This window comes from Numenius arquata, chromosome 15 (assembly GCF_964106895.1).
Source record: "Numenius arquata chromosome 15, bNumArq3.hap1.1, whole genome shotgun sequence".
Taxonomy (NCBI): Eukaryota; Metazoa; Chordata; class Aves; order Charadriiformes; family Scolopacidae; genus Numenius; species Numenius arquata.
The window spans coordinates 13,830,988-13,849,855 of record NC_133590.1 but is presented as its reverse complement, the minus strand read 5'-3'; the positions used below and the strand labels follow the sequence as shown (position 1 = coordinate 13,849,855).

The 18,868-nt window shown below is 40.0% G+C and overlaps 1 protein-coding gene across 1 annotated transcript; it reads right to left on the bottom strand.

The window, feature by feature from the left end:
* Positions 1-499: 499 nt before the first annotated feature.
* ABRAXAS2 (abraxas 2, BRISC complex subunit) lies at positions 500-18,782 on the bottom strand. Its single transcript, XM_074158998.1, has 9 exons — positions 18,680-18,782; positions 17,474-17,564; positions 14,530-14,566; positions 12,140-12,206; positions 10,514-10,704; positions 9,898-10,017; positions 9,137-9,221; positions 6,925-7,039; positions 500-2,763 (listed from the first exon to the last, which is right to left on the bottom strand). The coding sequence occupies exons 1-9, from the start codon at positions 18,749-18,751 to the stop codon at positions 2,297-2,299; spliced, it is 1,245 nt and encodes a 414-aa protein (XP_074015099.1). The 5' UTR covers positions 18,752-18,782; the 3' UTR covers positions 500-2,296.
* Between the last annotated feature and the right edge of the window lie 86 nt (positions 18,783-18,868).

Genomic DNA, 18,868 nt, shown 5'->3' with positions numbered 1-18,868 from the left:
CGAAGCTCCCGTTTTCCGTACGATTAAAGCTGCTCCCTATTGCCTTCAGGACATCACAACCCAACACCATTGTTTTTAACGGGACCGTAATGAAAACTGCCAAGTCCGTTCATGTGTATTTTTACCAGAATATTATCTGAATTAAAAAAAAAAATAATTTAAATAAAACCATAGTATTTGTTCTTATGAATAAGCAATTACATGGAAGTACCTGCAGAGGCACTGGCTAGAGCGGGATTACATACTCCTTCACCTCCAATCACCTGCATGCTGTATGTAAAACCAAGTAGAATTTAAGACATTTTTTTGTTATTAAAATATTCCAGGTTCTATCACCATCATCACAAGCACATGGGGCAGGTATTTAATATGCAGGGTCTAGCGTTACCCTCTCCCCCCTCCATCAAATTCCCCTCTTACTCCTACGACCAGACGGGCTTTAACAAATCCTTGATTATTTCACCGCCGTGGACCCTGACAAACATTAAAAACCTAAGTTACAGGATTAAATAAGATTTTATTGTCACATTTAACTGCTTTGTCAGAGATGTACATTTTGCAGGTTTCTGTGCGGAATAAAAATTAAAAAAAAAACCCCAACGGTAGTTGCCATGTGTCGATTCTGATTCCCAGAGAGGCACATCTGGAACAGCTGGACCCTGGGTGCCCGGTGACACCAGGGATAACACTGGGGCGAGTTCTCTCTCAAACGGATTGTGACGCTCAGAGACAAAACGCATGGAGTTAAGGCTAATGAGAATAACGTAAAAATAGTTAAAACCGACCACGAGGTGTTTAAAGGTGGAAATAACTCGGTAAGAAGAGTGGCAGTTTTAACACCTCACGTTTTTTCCAGGCGTTTTGCTTAATTTAGTAGAGGTGAGGAGAGGCTGATGACCAGGCTTTTTGCCTATGTATAAAACATATACATGGGATTTAAAAAAGACTTAAAATTTCGGTACTTAAACTTTTAAGTGACTGTTTTGTTGTTCTGGGTGTAAACCAAGGACGTGGTTATTCACACCTCAAAGCCATAGATGCTTAAGAGAACCTCATCTTAAAATGTGGCTTTTCTCACTTACAGATCAGGGATTAAGTCCAATAATACAAACTTCTTAGTGGCACAATTTCACATATTTTGGGCAACGTTAGCATACAAGCAGTATTTAAATAAAAGTAAGTGCATCCAAACATGAAATTCTCTAAATATACCACACTTCATTTATCCCAAACGGCAATTTTCTGACAAGAGCTGTAATTCAAATTAAAATAATCATTTACACATTTCACCCAGAGGGAAAGAGGTAATAAACCCAGGGGACTCTCCAAACAATCTTCTCCTACCCTATCCCCTATTTATTACATAAAATAACTCATCTAGAAGCGCAAATCCAATATTCAGACGCAAATAAAACGCACAAAGCAGTCTCTGATGTTTGTAATTTCCAGACTCCAAAGTCCAATCATGATGGAATTTACTACTTCTGTCAGTCACTGACTCCTGTATGTGCACTTCATACTGATGCTAAAATAACAAACGAGACAATAAATGAGGCTAGTGTGGCATAAAGTCACTGTAAACCCAGCGAAACCGGAATAATTATATTTATGACATTCATTCGGATGATTTACCGGTCATCCCACCCCCCCCCTCCCCTTTACAGAAAAAAAGGCAACCATCATTTGAAGTGATACACACATTCGGCTAGTAAAAAAATTAAAACAAACCCCCTCCTCTGTGAAAAGAGCAACGCCGCTTGAAGAAGGTACACCACATTGGTTCCAATCAGGCTTCTCAGAATTATCAACATTTCTCCGCTTGCAAAGGCCAATTTGGCTTCCCAGAGAAAGCTATTTTGAAGGCGGCTGATATATCTATTCCCTTTCAAAAATTAAAATTCAAGGCATGATAGTGCAAGAGGTAAGTTTTGATTTGAGAACATTATTTGTAGACTAACTGTGCTTAGTTACTACATCCCAATTTATTGTCTTAAAGAAAATACGGCAACAAAAGCTAGAAGATCTCTATAAATTTCATTTTTGCCTAAATTTACCAGTACATCCATGAACCTCATCAGTATTAGTACAACTTGATTATCCTAATGATTCCATTATAAAACTTGCAAAATGTATCACAACGTGAATAAACCATCTAGTGCAAGTCTTCTACATTTTGTGTGCACAGGAATCCTGTGTAGTTCATTTCCTCCAGGTTCAATCCCCAAAATCTCTCTGTAACAATTACGAAGAAAGAACAGTGTCATGTGGATGATTCTCTTTTTTTCCCCCCAATCTATCAAATCTGAGAAGTTTGAGTGTTCCTGGAATCGCCATCAGGATGCGCCGAAGGTCGGGAATCCCTCGTCTGTGAGTACTCGCTGTCAGAGGACTCTGTGGGTTCGAGCAAGTTTTCGTAATCACTGTCTTCTGACTCGTCAACATTGTCACCAACCGCTCTTTGGGACGATGGCATGGACGCTCCATTACCAGAATATTTCAATCCTGCATTTGTGGAAACATAACTGGAAGAACCGACTGCTTGAGGTCGAGGCATAAACACGTTGCTTTCCAGGAGAGTGTGCCCGACAGTACTTTCTTGACTGCTTGCATTGAAGTCGGAATACGGCGGGGGGGGATCGGAGACGTCTGAATCTTCAAGCGTGCAGCCTTCCACAGCAAATCCAGTGTAGGACATTCGGGGAACAAACAGTGGTTCCAAGTTATCTGTTGGCATTTGCCTGCTTAAAATGGCTTGCTGCATTCCTACAAAAGCAAAGAACGTTACTATAATTAGTGCTTACTTTGCAATAGACTTTACGTAACTCAGCTGTGACGTCCCCCAGCCCCCCAGCCCTTAGATGTTCTCTCTTCTTTCATAGAGTCCCTCACAGCAGAGGGACTCCAGCCCTTGGAGCATCTTCGTGGCCTCCTCTGGACCCTTTCCAACAGGTCCATTTCAGCGAGGGCTCAGCCTGCTCCTTTCCACCTACGTCTTAGTCAGTGCTCAGCTTGACTCAGTTTTGATTAGACCATAATCCTGGAAAAGTCAGACACAATCACTGAAATTTGTTCCCTACGAAAAGCCACACTAACAGACAAACCCCCCACCTCCGCGTTTAGGCTTTTATTTAAGTGATTGTACAGTTAGACAGTTGCTATAAATAAATTTGTCCACTAAGGACAGGGTCTCTCTCCGATCCACGTGGTTTTAAAAATCAAAGCAAGACCAAAAGCCGTAGATAAGTCTCGCCTTTAAGGATTTCACAGCGTCTCCATGTTTCATAACAAACAGACAGTGACAAAAGTACTATGAGGACTGAAAAAACCCCAAACCAGCTGAAGAACTGGTTAAAGAACAATTAATATCGTTAAGAGTCACATTGGAAAGACACATCAAGATGAAGCTCCCAGAGCTCCACATCGGAACTATACTCACATTAACAACCTCAATGATGGAATTTAATCAGCACATGCTTATTAAAATGACAGAGAATACTATGCTAGTGATAATTTGAAAATTATCTTAACTGAGATGATTTGGAAAATAATTTAAGAATAAACAAATGAAGACATGCACAGAAATTGCACAAACTGCAAAGTGAGGAACAGTTACACCCTTCTGCAGAAAAGAAACCAAGGTTTAGTGTTGATTTATGTAAATATAAATATCAACATACATTAAGTGTGGTCAGCTGTTGAGAAACAGGTATTATTTTAGTATGTGCTGTAGTGGTTAACATTACAACTAGAATACTGTCTCTAATTTTGAATACTGCAGTTTGAGAAACAGGGAAAAACTGGAGAAACCCTACAAAAGAAAAGGACCGGTTAGAGGTCTAGATATCACTGACTTAAGAGGAAAGATCATAATAACTGGGGTAATTAGAGAAGCCTGAGGAAACAGTTTAAGCTTTCAACAATACATAAGAAACTGCTGTGGGTAGGTAAGCAGAAGGCAGCTTAAATCAGAGTATGATACACTAGACACAAGGAAAAACTTCCTTATAAGAAGGTTTGTTAGGCACTGAGACACACTTAAGTTTTTGACTGGTTTCTAACAGGTTATTAACCTCCAAATATCTGTCAGAACTGGCACCGGTACGTGTAAAGCTGCCTTGCAGCTGGGTGATAGACAAAACGGCATCAGCTCTACTTGCTGTAACACCTTACTTCTGGAAAGAGCAAAAATCAAGGCTGAAGAGTTCCTTTAATCAAGTCAATGAGGTATCTCTTCAGTAATAAAAAGAGCCTGTTCCCTCAAGTGGCTGCACAACAGCACTCCAGTTTTGGTCCACAACACAACAACTCCAGTGGGAGATTTCCTGGAATCTGGGAAGCATGCAGCACTCGCTATGCCCTGAGACGTGCTACTACATGTACAGAATTAATTCAGTGATCCGGGAGCAAAGTCTCAATTGACTTTTTATGCTACAGCGTTGAAGTCTTAACCTGTTAACCCAAAATTTGTAATAATAACAAACTTTCCCACAACGCTACTGCAGGAATTTGAATCAAACGCTCCCTTTTCCTCCGGCTCAGAGAATGATGAACTGCAACATTTGACTCGCTGAAACCAAGGAAATTCTCCCAATATCAAGTCAGCAAGAGAACAGAAGGCTGGCTTCGGTATTTAGCTACTCACATCTAAAAATATTGCAGAGACACAAGCTGCGTGTTTTCTTGCTTCAGCCCCTCTCACAGGATTATCTGCTCGGGCATCAATTTTCAGCCCGGAATCTGCATCCCACTGGCAGTACCTAGATTCTAGCGCCGACTGCTCCTCCTCCTCATCCCATCTTTTGCCATACGGGCTGGGACCAGCTCCAGCCACGCTTAAATACCCATCTCCACTCCTCACTCGCTCGCGTAGTAGCGCTTCCCTGGCTGTTTCATCCGCAGCCAAGCAGGAAACAGCAGGGACTGACACCACTTCCATCTATCAAATGGTGTGTGGCCGGTGCTGCTCTTTGCCTTATCTTTGAGGTTCAGGGAAGGAAGGACCTTAGAGAAATGCGCTGACAGATCAGACCTTGCTCTAAAATGCTCATGTGATAACAGGACCTTGCTGCCAGGAGAAAGTTAAAATATCCAGACGTAACAGCAGAGGGGCCTATTGCACAGTTTTGGGTGTTAACTTGTCTAAACCATCCTTCAGTCTCAGGAACAGCTTTAGATAACAAGATACACAAATAATAAAAAACCATCTTGTAGCTAAAATGACAAAATTTGGTTATTTTCTTATCGTTTCAAAACATGGAAAAGAGAGGCAGTGTTTGCTGAAATATGTAATTTTCTTATGAATTATTTTTTAAAAAAAATATTAGAATCATAGAATGGTTTGGGTAGGAAGGGACCCTAAAGATCGAGTTCCAATCCCCAGTTACTTCCCATTTCTGCTCCTACTCTCTACCTTCACACTTCCTTTACACTCACAAATTAAATCAGATCAGCAACATCTTCTTGGAAATGTCCAGGCTCTTCACAAAACCAACCTACTGCTAAGCAAAAGGCTTCCCTTTTTAGGATGGGGGGGGCGGGGGGGGGGGGGGTGAAGTGTGGCAACCAGCCAAGCGTGCTCACACAACAGGACTCACTGCTTCACAAAATTATGGAGCAGCAAAAGGAAAAAAAGCAAATTAATATAAACCCATTACTGGTTTCCCCTACCAGTCCTAACTGCATCCTAAGAAAACTTGTATTATTAATACAGAATGCAGAATCAACTCTAATAAAAACATAGATTTTTAATGGAACTTATTTGCAACATGAAAACTTAAACCAAATCAACTTGGTACTAATATAACTCTTCAAAACACAGCAGTATAACTTCTGCATTCAGAGGTTCACTAGAAAGAGAAGACTCTCATGCCTGTATTGCCTTAAATAAATCAAAGAATTACCTTATTCGCCTTCCCCCACAATGAATCCCCCCAACACACTGCAAGAAGGAAAATATTTCAGTAGCTTCATGGAATTAAAATTAATACAGACTGAAATCCTTATTAGTGATGATATGGTACTTGAAATAGGTAAGCAAATTCCAACAATTTTCTGCATTTAAGTAGTTTCTTCCACTTTCTAGCAGGTAATCCTAGAAACAGGAATGACTTCAAAACGGACTTTTAGAGCTTAGATTCAAAATGTAGTTCAACATTAAAAAGCGTTATTTCAACGCCAATCGTGTTCACCATTAAGTCAGCAAATAACAAAAAAAAAGCTGACTAAATTAGAATTCTGTAACTATGAAGTGGGAGAGGAGCATAAAAATGTGGATGGTCTCCTGTAAATCAGTGGTGAAAAACCTAATATACCCACCAAAAGCTGCAAGGACAAAAATAATTTAGGCAACATTTCAGATGATCCGCATCGACATTCATCTCTTACACACTCATTTTCCTCCACCCTGTTTGTCTGGTGTCCAGTAACAGAACTGAACTCTGAATGAATTGGTGCTGGGCTTGTCTTTGGGGATAGGGCTGGGGACTGGGAAAGGGAATAAAGATTTCAAATAAACATTGATAGCTCCTGGCCTGTAAACAGAGTACCCTGTTTCCATGTAATACTGCAAAAAGGAATCTCTCCAGTGTTTAGATTTGCTTTTTCCATTCCTGGCTTTGCTCCACTTTTCCTTTCCTACAACGGATCTTTTCCTGTGTTATTTCCAAAATTGACTTTCTTGTTCTTTAGCTTTGTCTCTCTCCTCTGTTTTGCTAACGTTGGAGGACTCCTACAAACATATCTGCAGTACACATACTTTCACAGTTCAGGTATCATTCAACGTAAATCCATCATATACCCTTCCCAATGGGATTCTTTTTAAATTTTGCTATGAGCTACCAGGAAAACAACTCAAAATAATTCCACAAAGTGTTTTCTCCTTACAGCATCTGCTTCTGAATAAAAAGAAAGTAAAAGGAAACTTACTTATTTCTTGTTCTTTTTCGTTTTTCTTTTGTGCGATTTGCCTTTTTAACTTGTTTACATCAGCTTGAAAAGATTCAACAACACGTTCACTTTTTTCTACATCTATACATACTGCCTAGGAGAAAAACATAAAATATGCTAAGATTTTGCAAAAATACAGCAAAGACTTCCAGGACAACATTAATAAAGCCATGACCAAACAAGAAGCCACTAAAAGCACAAAACTAAGAGCAGGAGTTAACTGTACCAGAGCATAACATTCAGCCTGAGGATTGTTTTATTTACTGGCTGCTGCCAATTCCTAACTGATAGGAAGAGCATTTCCAAATAATTCATCAGGAAGATTTGTAATAAGATCAAAATTCCTATTTGGTGGAAAAGACTTGCCATTTTGGTGGATTTTTTTGGGTTTTTTTTTGGTTGGTTGTTAATTTTAAGTTTAAATACACTGTTGTTGGCACGATAGTGATACTATAGTAGCATGGTTTTAAAATGTAGCACGAAGGTGCATTTTTTTGTACTAGATCAAATTCAAATTGGGGTATTAACAGTTGACTCGAGAAACAACTGTCCCCAGCTGATCTCCTAAGTGATACCTCTATTAAATAAACAAGACTCATGGATTTTCCAACAAGATTTTCCTATACTGGTTGGGAAATGAAGGTGAAATTTTCATAGAAGTATCAAAATTTGAAAACAGTTCTGGATAATATTATTTTCTTTTTTTAAAATCTAGACAGATTATACTGAATAGTTTATTTCTTCAGAAATTCAGTATTGGTCATTATCATTAAACCTGATCAGTTTTGAAGAGTACACAGCTCTGAAAAGCACTGATGAATCTTAGACAGTAACTCACCAACCATTTACTGTTTCTTCTCTGAAAGGTTACTATTAGTGATCTTACCCACAGAGCTAAAAAATATTAACTATGTTTTCAGTTCTATATCTAATTTTTAGAAGTTTATGAAGTTTAAACCCTCCCCTCCCAACTAACTGGTGAATAATGCAGATACAGGTGTCTCAGCTGCTTTACCAGAAAACTTATTTCCAGTCCTGTAATATTCTCAGTGAAACATTCGCTTTAAAGATAAAAGTTTCTCAAGTGAGCTGACACCTAAGTTACTTTTAAGCTCTGTAACAACGTACAGCAGCACAATTTACATGGCAAAACACAGCGAAGTCATGCTTTTAACAGGTAGGAAGCCAACTCCCTGATGATGTTATATTTTCCATTTATCCAGATGCTAATTCAAACAACGGCAAGAGCGCAAAAGGATATATGCACTCTTGGCAAAAACAGAATAATACCATTAGCTAATGGGATAGACCTCTGAAAATACATTTTCATGTCTCCTGAAGCTGAAATGAAAGCTGTCTGCCTTCTCGATGCGAGTTAGGAAGCAGGTTAGGAAGTAGCAACTTCCTAATAGCAGGAGAATAGTAGAGAAACCTTCCATGGAAGCAGGGTGAGGGGATGGTTGGAGCGATTGCTGCCTTGTTCTCTGCTGCATGTGCCAACCAGCAAAGCTAAACCGGAGCAGAGACACAAATCCCTCCAGGGCAGATGTAAGGGGAAAGCCTAGAAATAATCTGTGACTACAGCACAATTAGTAGATGCGTGCGCTCCCGAGGCAGCACGGCACCGCTGCTCTTCGCGTAGGACAAGCTGTGAAATGACAAGCTTCCATTTAGTAGAGTTTGACACTCAAGGCGCTTCTCAGATGCTTTGCCACATTTGCAGCAGAATTCACTCCTGCTCCACACAAAACATTCACAAGTTTTAACTGACAGATGGAGCTCTTTGCTGCACGCTACATACCAAGAGCCAGGAGTAATTTTTAAACTCACACAGGCAGGACTTTAAACCTGTGCAAATCCCTACAGCCTTCAGCGAGGCTTTCCTTGAACGCATACTCTTAAAAATAGCCAGCATTTCCCAGAAATCACTAAGCATAAAATCATTCTTACTTGCAAAAAGAGAAAGAATTGATGATATTCGCATCAACTGCTTTTACAGCAGCCACCGCAAATGCACACGTTAAATAGAAACTGACACAATTCATTATTAAAGTCAAACTTATTTTCCTACAATTCATAACAAATTTTTTATGAGCTCTAAAAATCTCCATCTCCTCCAATTCTGGTTTAACCAAAGGACAAACAAAAGATGCCACGTACATATGGATCAATGTTAAGTACAGCAAGTTACCTGTACTTTTTCCTGAAGTGCATTATAAACCTGATATATAGCCCTGATGTCCTTCATCACTCCATCTTTGTCAAAAAAATCAGTACTGAAAAACAAAAGCAGAAATCATTAGTTAGAAAAGACAACACAAGTTTCTAGCTCAGGCTGTCTTTGAATTGCTGTTAAGCAGTCTATCACTGTAGTTCTAAAATGTATTTTATTTTATATTGCTAAAAATGTATCATCTCAAGAACCAAAATTTGGACAGCAGCATATTCAACATCAAAATTTCTTCTGGAACAATAAAGTCCCATTGGAATGAGACTAAACGTGCAGAAATCTTTAAGCTTGTACAATTTCACTGTTAACAGTCAGAAGAGCTACTTCACATTTACAGCATTTAATTAAAATTACTTAAGAAAAACAACAGGACTTCAACACTTCCAAGTCAGAGTTCCAGGTTTTAAATCAAGGTTGCACACAGAATTCCTTGAGGGGGTGGGACGGGGATGGAAATGAAGTAAAAGACTTTCAGCCAGAAGGCCCACACCACAACTGGCCATCCCAGCTCTGATTTTCCGATTAGTGCATCAAGTCCCTTCTAAAAGATTCAGTTCTTCTAAAAGATTCAATTCTAAGCAGGACAAAATCTACTAGAGCTGACCATGCTCCTTCAGAAACATTTTTTTCCTGCTTGAAATGCATACTTGTAGTATTCTTTGGAAGGTACAGAAGGGTAGAGCTTGATGACTGTACTTCATTTGCAAAGGAAAAATCCTTACCCATGTTCCTTAATAACTTTGGCATAATTCTGAGAAGTATTTGGCACTGAAGAAACTTTGTATTCCTGTTGACTAGTGTTGCCTAGATTAGGAATAGTAAGTGACACCCTTTGATTATACCTGTAGAGAAAGTTTAGAAAGACTTTTTAATTCATATTCAAAAGATTATTTACAATAGCCTTGCTATTATCCCACCTCCCTGATGATTACAACTCATCTAATTTCAAAGCTTCTGCATTAGGTTAGTTATAAAAGCTGCAAAATATTACAAGTTGTGTTCAAAACAAACGCACGATCAAAAACTCCCCTGAGACAGACCTACCTCTGTACCTCTTAGAACCTTTTCACCCTGCGTGCAAACTACCACAGATACAAGAAAGGTGAAGCTACGTTCAGGTCTGTTGTAAGAAACATGGTACTGACATCTGACTTCGCTCAAAATATTTAATAAAATATTTTAAAACCTGTCATCATTAACAATTGTAAGCCAAGACATCATTTCACAAACACAAAGCCTTCTTTACATGCAATAGTTCAAACTCCAAAATAGTTTAAAGAACAGCAATAAGAAGCAGAACAAAAAAAATGAGGATTGGTTCACGTAGAGATAGCTTACCTTCGGTTTGGTCTAAAAAGCACATATTCTAAAGCATGTGTTGAGTTATTTGCAGTGGAAATGAAGCTGAAGAGAAGGAAGACAAGATCAGGCACTCCAAGAATGTGTGTCAGCTGTTTATGAATGATGTGCTCTCTATATGACATTTGCTGCTGAGTGTTTCTCCTAAATCTGTACCATCCAATAACGTTCTGTAGGCAAAGTAAATTAGAAGAAAACAAAGTATTAACTGAGAGACACAGATTTACCTCCCGATAATAAAGTTGCTGTAACTGTGGTATCACGTGAATTAGCCAATAGCTTTATCACAACAAAATCGGACTGAATTACGAGAGGCTTGAACCTGAAACAAGCGACATCCTGTTCCGACACAACTATTAATTGCTCAACCTTATTGTGCTACAAACACCTGTGTGTCCTCAGTGCCACTCAGGATCCCACTTCCAACATACTTCCAAGTATATTCAAGCCTAAATATTTCAACTGCCTATTCCCTTGTATCGGTTTGTGAGACTCTTCCAGTGCTTCACAAATATATTTGCAAATTCAGGTCTGTTCATGAGACAGGCAGGACCAATCTGCTGTGTACAACAATAAAATAAGAATCATAGAATGGTTTGGGTTGGAAGGGACCTTTAAGGTTGGACTAGATGATCTCCAGAGGTCCCTTCCAACCCCATATCATTCTGTGATTCTGTGAAATACAATCAGCAGCTCTACAAGCAGCAGTAACAGCATCGGTTTGGTGCTGCTGCTTTGTAAAATAAATAAAGAAAAAAGTTGTTGTTTTAACCACCCCTACTTTGTACTAGCTCTGGCACTAACCAGACCTCGAGAGCCAATTTCATGTATTAGTGTCGCTTTCCTGCTGGGTCTAAAAATGTCCACGGTTGCCACAAATTGAACTATCTGTCCTCCCACCAGAGCAAACTGGTGGCTTCACCACATAAGGAACCCACCTTCAGCTCTGCTCTTTGACAAATCAGTTCATGAGAACTTCCCAATCAATTATTTGGGGGAATTTACTATAAGTATGGAATGCGATGAAATATTGAATAAAGTTTTGACTCTTCTCCAAATAGCTACTAAAATTTCATCTTCTTAATACTAGTGCTACGAACAACATATGCATGATGTAAAGCTCTGACAACATCTGACATAACCGATAGAACAGCTTTTCCAGTTTAAAACCAACAGTGCTAAAATTGTAATTAAAAGGCTCTATCATTACAACTCTTTTAAATGAACTCTTCAGAGCAGATTTTCAGATCAGCTACATTTTTGTTGGTTTCAGCAGCACAGTACACAATCATAACACTACACCTTTAGCCCAGAAATTTGAGTGGGTTAATACCAGCCCTTCACTTTTGGAGACTTAAATTTACATCTTTTGCATTTCTTCAGGAATTTAGACATTGCCCCCAATGGCAACCTAAGTACCACAAATTCACCAACTTCTGTACAGGAGAAAAACAAACTTTAGGTCAAACCAAGCCATCAGATTTGTGAATGAAAAATACTTCTTCCGGTTAACTACCTTTTTTTGGTTGCTTTGTTTTCCAAAACCACTCATTCTAATTATAGGCTGTAATGACTAGAACAGGAGGAAAAGATAGAAAAACTTACTTTTCTTCGGTCTTTAAGAATCCTGTCCAAACTCTCCTCATTAACTTTGCCCGCATAGTCATAAAAGCTTGAACCAAAAAGGAAGAGAGAAAGGTAGGTACACAGTTTACTCACACAGTATACATAAAGTAAATAATTTATATTTTGAGTGTTCTTTGAGTAGATGCCATTCTATACATGACAAAGCAACTTCTACGGTATTACCTTTATCATCATCACGTCAGTATTTACATCACCTAGTTGAGATACCCCACTCGGGTGCCATACAGAGTGCGGTTAGAAGCCCAGGTCGGCTGCACAGTTGCTCACAGAGGAATGTGTAGAACACTTAAATTAGAGGCCTAAGACTAGCTGGGGTGAAAACTCTTAACTCTTTTTAAACCACTAGTAATGAAATACAAGATGCCTGAAATTAGTTTTAAAATGCTTTCATTGCACACACTAGTTTGATGCCCAGTATTTCACTGCCAGCCCCTACAACAAGGGGTACCTACGTAAATGCACTGTGTAATTTTATTTTGACCAGCATTCTGTAAAACCCTGCTTTGGTAATAAGAGGCCTACCTGCCAAAGCAGAAAGGAAAGCAGAGCCCTTTCACGTGCAACTACAAATCAATTTCTTGAGCTCCAATCCTGCAATTAGACTCAGAGGATCGGACCCTTGAAGCCAAAACAGTTACACTGAAGTCAGCAAGAATCCAAAGTCTCATGGTCCTTCCGTACAGCTCTGCTCATGGAACTGAGGCCCAAACCCTGACGTGTCGGTATTTTGAGGACACAACAGATTGAAGAATTTATAAATCTCTCTACGCGGACAGGTTTATAAATTCAAGTAGATCACGCTTCATGATAAAAGCAAAAACATTTGAAAATAGATCCCTCCTTGACTTACCTGCCAAGTCCTTAGTCTCTTTCAAGAGCTGATACCACTAACACCTAAAGCGGTGCAGGAAAACACTCTGGTTTAGAGGTCTATGAGCTCAACTCTTGTGGGGGGGGAGTAAAAAAAAAATACAACAGAAAATCCTGAGCTCAGTACTTGGCTGAGTGGAAATAAAATTCGTTTCAAGATGCAAGTTATTGTGAATATTAAGACTGCAACTAATTACCAATTTGAGATACTACATAATATTTGCATAATCTTTTCAATTCGTGTTCACTGTATTTGTACATTCTTGTAAGTAGCAGATATCCAATTATTTCTCTTGCTGTGCTTTCTAAGAATAATTTTCCTATGGGATGAGCAAGTAGTATGTAATGAAACACCTTCATTTGAAACCTGCAGAGAGAAATCAGTCTTTTCAAAATCCTTGCTGCTTATTCAGCTCCCACGTGTTGGTAAGAGCAGCGGACCCAAGCCTTGTGCGGAAAGCACGCAGTGAAAGACAGGCTCCCTCCCCTTCCTCCATCAGCTCACTTACTAACAACCAATTTCTCGACTGGGGAGAAGCAGTAAATGCGATGCGTTTTGATTATGTGCTGCACAAAGCATCACTAGGAATCAGACAGAGTCTACCAGACACTGGGATATTATCTTGATGTGTGGAGTCTCTAGCATTTCAGTCACTGGGTTAAGAGTACCCTCTCTGTAATTATCAGATAGCAAATGACAGACTGCAGCTTTTCTCTCTAATGTAACTAATGTCAATCATAATGTCTAAGGTACTGTCTCTTCTTAATTGGCTGGAAATCTCTAAATAAAGACAAGAGGAGATTAATTGGGAATTCCTTCTAAAAAGACTTTCTAGACAGCCATTTAGAAGCCATCACTGTATAACAAATGAAGACTACCGAGAAAAACTACATATAAATAGATGGAAGCTGCTCAGTAGAATATATTAGACCTATATTTAATTTACATTCTGGAGTAAAGGAAATCAGAAGGCAAAAATAACTAGTAAGCTGAAAGCTTCAGAATAATTAGTTGCTACAAGTCAGTACAACTAACTACAAACCTACTTGTTAACCCAGCAAGTTACTAAGTTAAGGATACACAAGGTGTTCAGGCCCAAGCAGAGCTAACCTAAGACTACAATAATTTAAACTGGTTTTGACATTCATCTTAATTATCAGAGTGATACGATTTGATCTCACTGCTGCCCTACCTCCACTAACTACATGTGAATTTCCACGAGGTGGAAATTCAAAGAGACAGAGAAATAAACCTCTACCAGTTACCTCAGCACCCCTTCTCACCTAAGGTAAGTGCTAGTGAAACTGTAAACTCGTACTTTCATTGTCATGGTTGGTGCCATTTACATGTATTTCAGTAATATCATCAGATAACAATGCAAACATCGGTGGGTACATTTGAAATGCTAACATATTTCAGCGAGCTACCTATTTTTATATTCTGCAGCCAACACAGGAAGACAAGAGCAAACGCTTACCTAAAGAGTTTTGAACAAGGCTCATGGTTATGGATTTCTGCAACAACAAACAGAAAAAGAGACATATGTCCAACTGCTCAAGGTAAAGAGAAATTACAGTGGCATATCTTGCATGAAATTTCCACATCACAGCTACTGAACAAATAAACATTTATGTCAGACCACACACTGCTCTTAATGTCTCCACAACACTTGATGACACAGCATCATACCCAGAAAACCAGCTGCTCTTCCTCTCGCCAGTTTACAGAGAAAAATATTATAACAATAAGCAAGACATACACTTGCTCAGATACACATAGATATATCTGAGCCCCAAATACACACTTCTGATACTATTTTATACCTGTAACCTCCCCAGGAAGGCATTTATGATTTTTTTTTTTGCTTTTTGATGCACCTTTCCACAACAGTTTACTTGCATACACATACACTGTTTATTACAGCAGCAATAAATAAGAAAAGGGATGGGGAAGGGAATCACTGAAACGCTATACACTGGAGTATTTAACCAGACAAGGAAAATAGAAATTTTCTCTATGATGAGAAAAGGGATTAAAAACCCCTCCAAAATGGTTAACTGCAATATATAATTCTGTTCTAGAAAGTAGTAAGAAGTCTCAGCAGTATTTTTTTTTATATTGAAGAGATTGTAACAAATGCTAAGATGTGTATTTAAGCAGCAAAGGTTATAACACAGCAGTAACCACGGAGAAGAGTAAGAAAAGAGCAAAAATTCAATTCACATTATCTGTGTAACACCAAGCACAACTTACTGTTTCGTAGTGTTTAGCACTTCTCTAAAGTTCTCCTCTACTCTTTTTAACAAATACAGCTCATCATTTATTCATATTATTATCCCTTGATCACATAACTTTTGCCTGAAACTATTTGCTCAGACTGAACAGCACTTACGTAGCAATAATATTTCAAGCTCCTGCCTTAGAACCCGGCTGGAGTTGTTTAGCAACAACTTTGTTTAGATTCTTCCTTCCTGGAGAGTGAGTCACCACCTGCTGTTCCCAAAGTCACAGGCTGCTTGCGATTGCGATCTCAGCAGAGTCAGAATCGGATCACAATCCCCAAGAACAACAGACTACACACATTAATGTCTCAGCATATTTAGCCTCTATCAAAACAAGGCCCTGATCCATGGCAGGCGTCCTGACTGAGAAGCCGTACATTTTCCCTGGCAAGAACTCATGATGCTGCTGTTACAGTTCCTTTATTTGGAATCTATTTAGACTTTCTTTATTTTAACTTGTTTATAAGTGTATCAACACCCTATTTTTACAGTGGCATACAGGGATTTATGGATGTGATTTGCTAAACAAAACCAGTTAAGTTTAATTATTCCAGTTCAGACCTACTCCTTCCAGCAAACACACTGACTACGACTACTGAAAATACACACTTAATTCTCGGGTTATGACACTGCTACACAGGCCTTGTCTTTTGAAAAACAGGAAGCAACACGCCTACTGCTCAGAACACAGCCATCGTTCTACATTTGAGGTTTACGCATTGACTTATTTTATGGAGAGATATATATAGTACCTATATACCCAAACACCACCACTAAGCTTTGAGACAGCAGACACGTAAGAAAGTTAAAACTCAGATGTGACAACAGTGCCACAAAACTGTCCATCTCAGTCCATGAGCTGAACTGAGAGTTCAAAAGTTAATGCTGATGAATAAATATTGAAGTAAAAATTTGGTAAACAAAAAATATCCAGATCATCTGGAGAGGATTGGGGGCAGGGGTGTGTGCGTGTAATTTCTCTTCTCAGAAAATAACTGTTACCAGGAATGTGACAAGAGTTATCTAAAAAGGAAATAATTTTTAACACCACAAACACTTGGTTTATGAAATCACGCTGAGGGTGCAGTTGTTGCTGTTACTGTGTTAACACCGTCAACAGTAACTAAGATCAGTTACCCCTGAATAATCATGTCTAGTTTTGTCCAAACACAGTCATGAGCTGCCTTCCTTTATACAATACTTTGATACTGATTATACACACACACAAAATCCAGTCTGGAGATGTAACATAACATTGTATGTAATTTCAGAGACCTTTAGTTCTCTATTGGAAATAACATTTGAGAGTCAATCCCAAAACATTTGTGTATTGGCTAAGCTCTATTCAGATGCTGCTACATTATCTAGCACCAGATCCACAAAGCCAGGTATGTACACATTTGGGTTTTTAAAGAAGGTTTATGTGCATTTTAACATTGGGGTTATATATATGTATAAAAAAAAAAAAAAAAAAAGGTGTTTAGTTTTGGAGGTTTCCTATTTTCTATAAACCATAGAGCTAAACCCATGCAACAGCATCTCACTCGTGCATAAAAATATCTACTTCAACCAACAGCACTTAACTTTGATCTACTTTCACTTTTCACGACAATAAATCAGCTGTACAGTAAGTACACGTACTTATCAATAAAGTAAATTGTTTGACAAATATTCCCTGGTCAATCTTGCTGTGACAGTTTACGATGTCATCAACTACCAGCCATTTATCCAAAATCTCCACTGGAAATTCAACCCCTTTCAGTATTAGTACAATCAAGTAATACATTTATTTTATTTTGAGCACATCTGTATTTGGACAGCCATATGAAGCAGGAAACTCCCTGCAAGACCAAAACCCAAATTAATCATTTCTCCATCATGAAATGCAGATAACTCTCTTCAACGCACGATCTTTACTTCGCAAAAGGAGATGCATAAAACCCCCGTATCTAGCAAAGGACTGTTTCCTTTCCTCACACCTCAACGACAAACACAAATACTGCAGCAAATGCTGTTTTGAGAGACCGGAACATCTTGTGCTGGTCTCACAAGTGAAATAACTCTTACTGAACTGTTGTATTGAAAATTGAAAAAATGAACAGTGCTTCTTTCAGAATTTCTCTGAATTCTATTACTTACCAATCACTTGTAGAAATTCAGTGTTGCTGATCTGTGAATCGCTAATGCTAAAAGTCTCTTCTTGTCTCACCTCTCCTAGCAGAAATCCTTCCTACAATTGCAAGGGTGGAGAAAAAAAGAAAGACTAAAAATAGAAAAAAACCCAACCCTACTATATACAGTCATTTACTCTAACTTTCTCAGCATTCAAGGGAATAATTAAAACAAAGATTTAGTCTGAAATACATATCTGAGTTACAGTAGGTATAACCTGTCCTTACCAAGACTGATTTCCTGATTTACCAACATCCTTTCACAACACTATAGGAACAGGTTGTCCAAAAATAACATTCTACTGAAAGCTTCCATAGGTAACACATAACTTAAACAAGGTAAAGCCAGATTACATAAAGAAGCAGTCCCAGCTATGCAGGATGCAGTGGATAAGGAGGAGGCCTGAGCAGGGTGCACCAGACCAACGCTGCCCTGCTCCTCCAAAGCTAACAGGGAGCTGAGTTTACGCCTGTAGAGGCTTATTCAAATTTACATACGGAGACTGTGCTGGACCCTGAAGAAAACCAGAGATCATAAAATTCAGCAGGTAACTTTAAGTCAGCTTTTATTCTCCATCCCCGCCCAAAAAGAGGAAGGAGAATAAGCAGGAATTGGGTGCTTTTGGCATAAGCACTGAAACTGCGATGCACCGTTTCCTGGTGAACGGGTAAGGGAGCAAGCTCAGACTAGAAGTTTGTCAACAGAACAGCGAGATTTGTTTGGAAACACCCCGGTTCTGCATTGTAACCGGGGTTAGTTACCGGGGCTGGAACGCGAAACCTACTGCAACGTGCCAGCAAACACCCGCAGCTTTACCACAGGGGTTTGCTGCCTGCAGCCGGTTCCCCTCACGCCAGGGCAGCCCCGCGGTGCCCCGCAGGCGCAGGGCGGCCGGCGGCCCCGCCAGCAGCGGGACCCGGCGGGTCTGCAAGCCACCCCCACAACCCCATGCTTGTGGCCGGGACGGGGCGGCACCCCGTAGCCACCTCCACCGGCGAGGACCATCTCCACATCGCCGGCAGGAGCCGAGCGGGACGGCTGCCCCCAGCCCGGGCCCGACCGGCGTTGGCCCGGCCCGGCCCGGCGGCTGCTCGGGGAGGAAGGGGAGCCCCGTAGGCCGAGGGAGGCCCCGCCTGAGGGTGACGGGAGGCGGCGGCGGCCGCGGGCACCTACGTGATCGGCGCTGCTGTTGGCGCTGTAGTAGCAGACGGAACTGAACGTGTAGCCCGAGATGGAAGCCGCCATGATGGAGACCACCGCCGCCGCCGCCGATCCCACAAGCCTCCGCGCAGGCTCGCGACCCGCCGACTTCCGGCAGCGGCGCGGGGGCTTCTGGGAAGTGTAGTTCCATCCCACACTGAG

What these genes read in the sequence shown, in the direction of transcription:
- ABRAXAS2 (XM_074158998.1), bottom strand. Translation starts at nt 18,751, where the DNA reads ATGGCGGCTTCCATCTCGGGCTACACGTTCAGTTCCGTCTGCTACTAC. An exon ending in TGAATTTCTACAAGTGATTG is followed by an intron (nt 14,567 to 17,473) that starts GTAAGTAATAGA and finishes TTGTTGTTGCAG; the next exon opens with AAATCCATAACCATGAGCCT. An exon ending in AAAGTTATTAAGGAACATGG is followed by an intron (nt 9,222 to 9,897) that starts GTAAGGATTTTT and finishes TTTGTTTTTCAG; the next exon opens with TACTGATTTTTTTGACAAAG.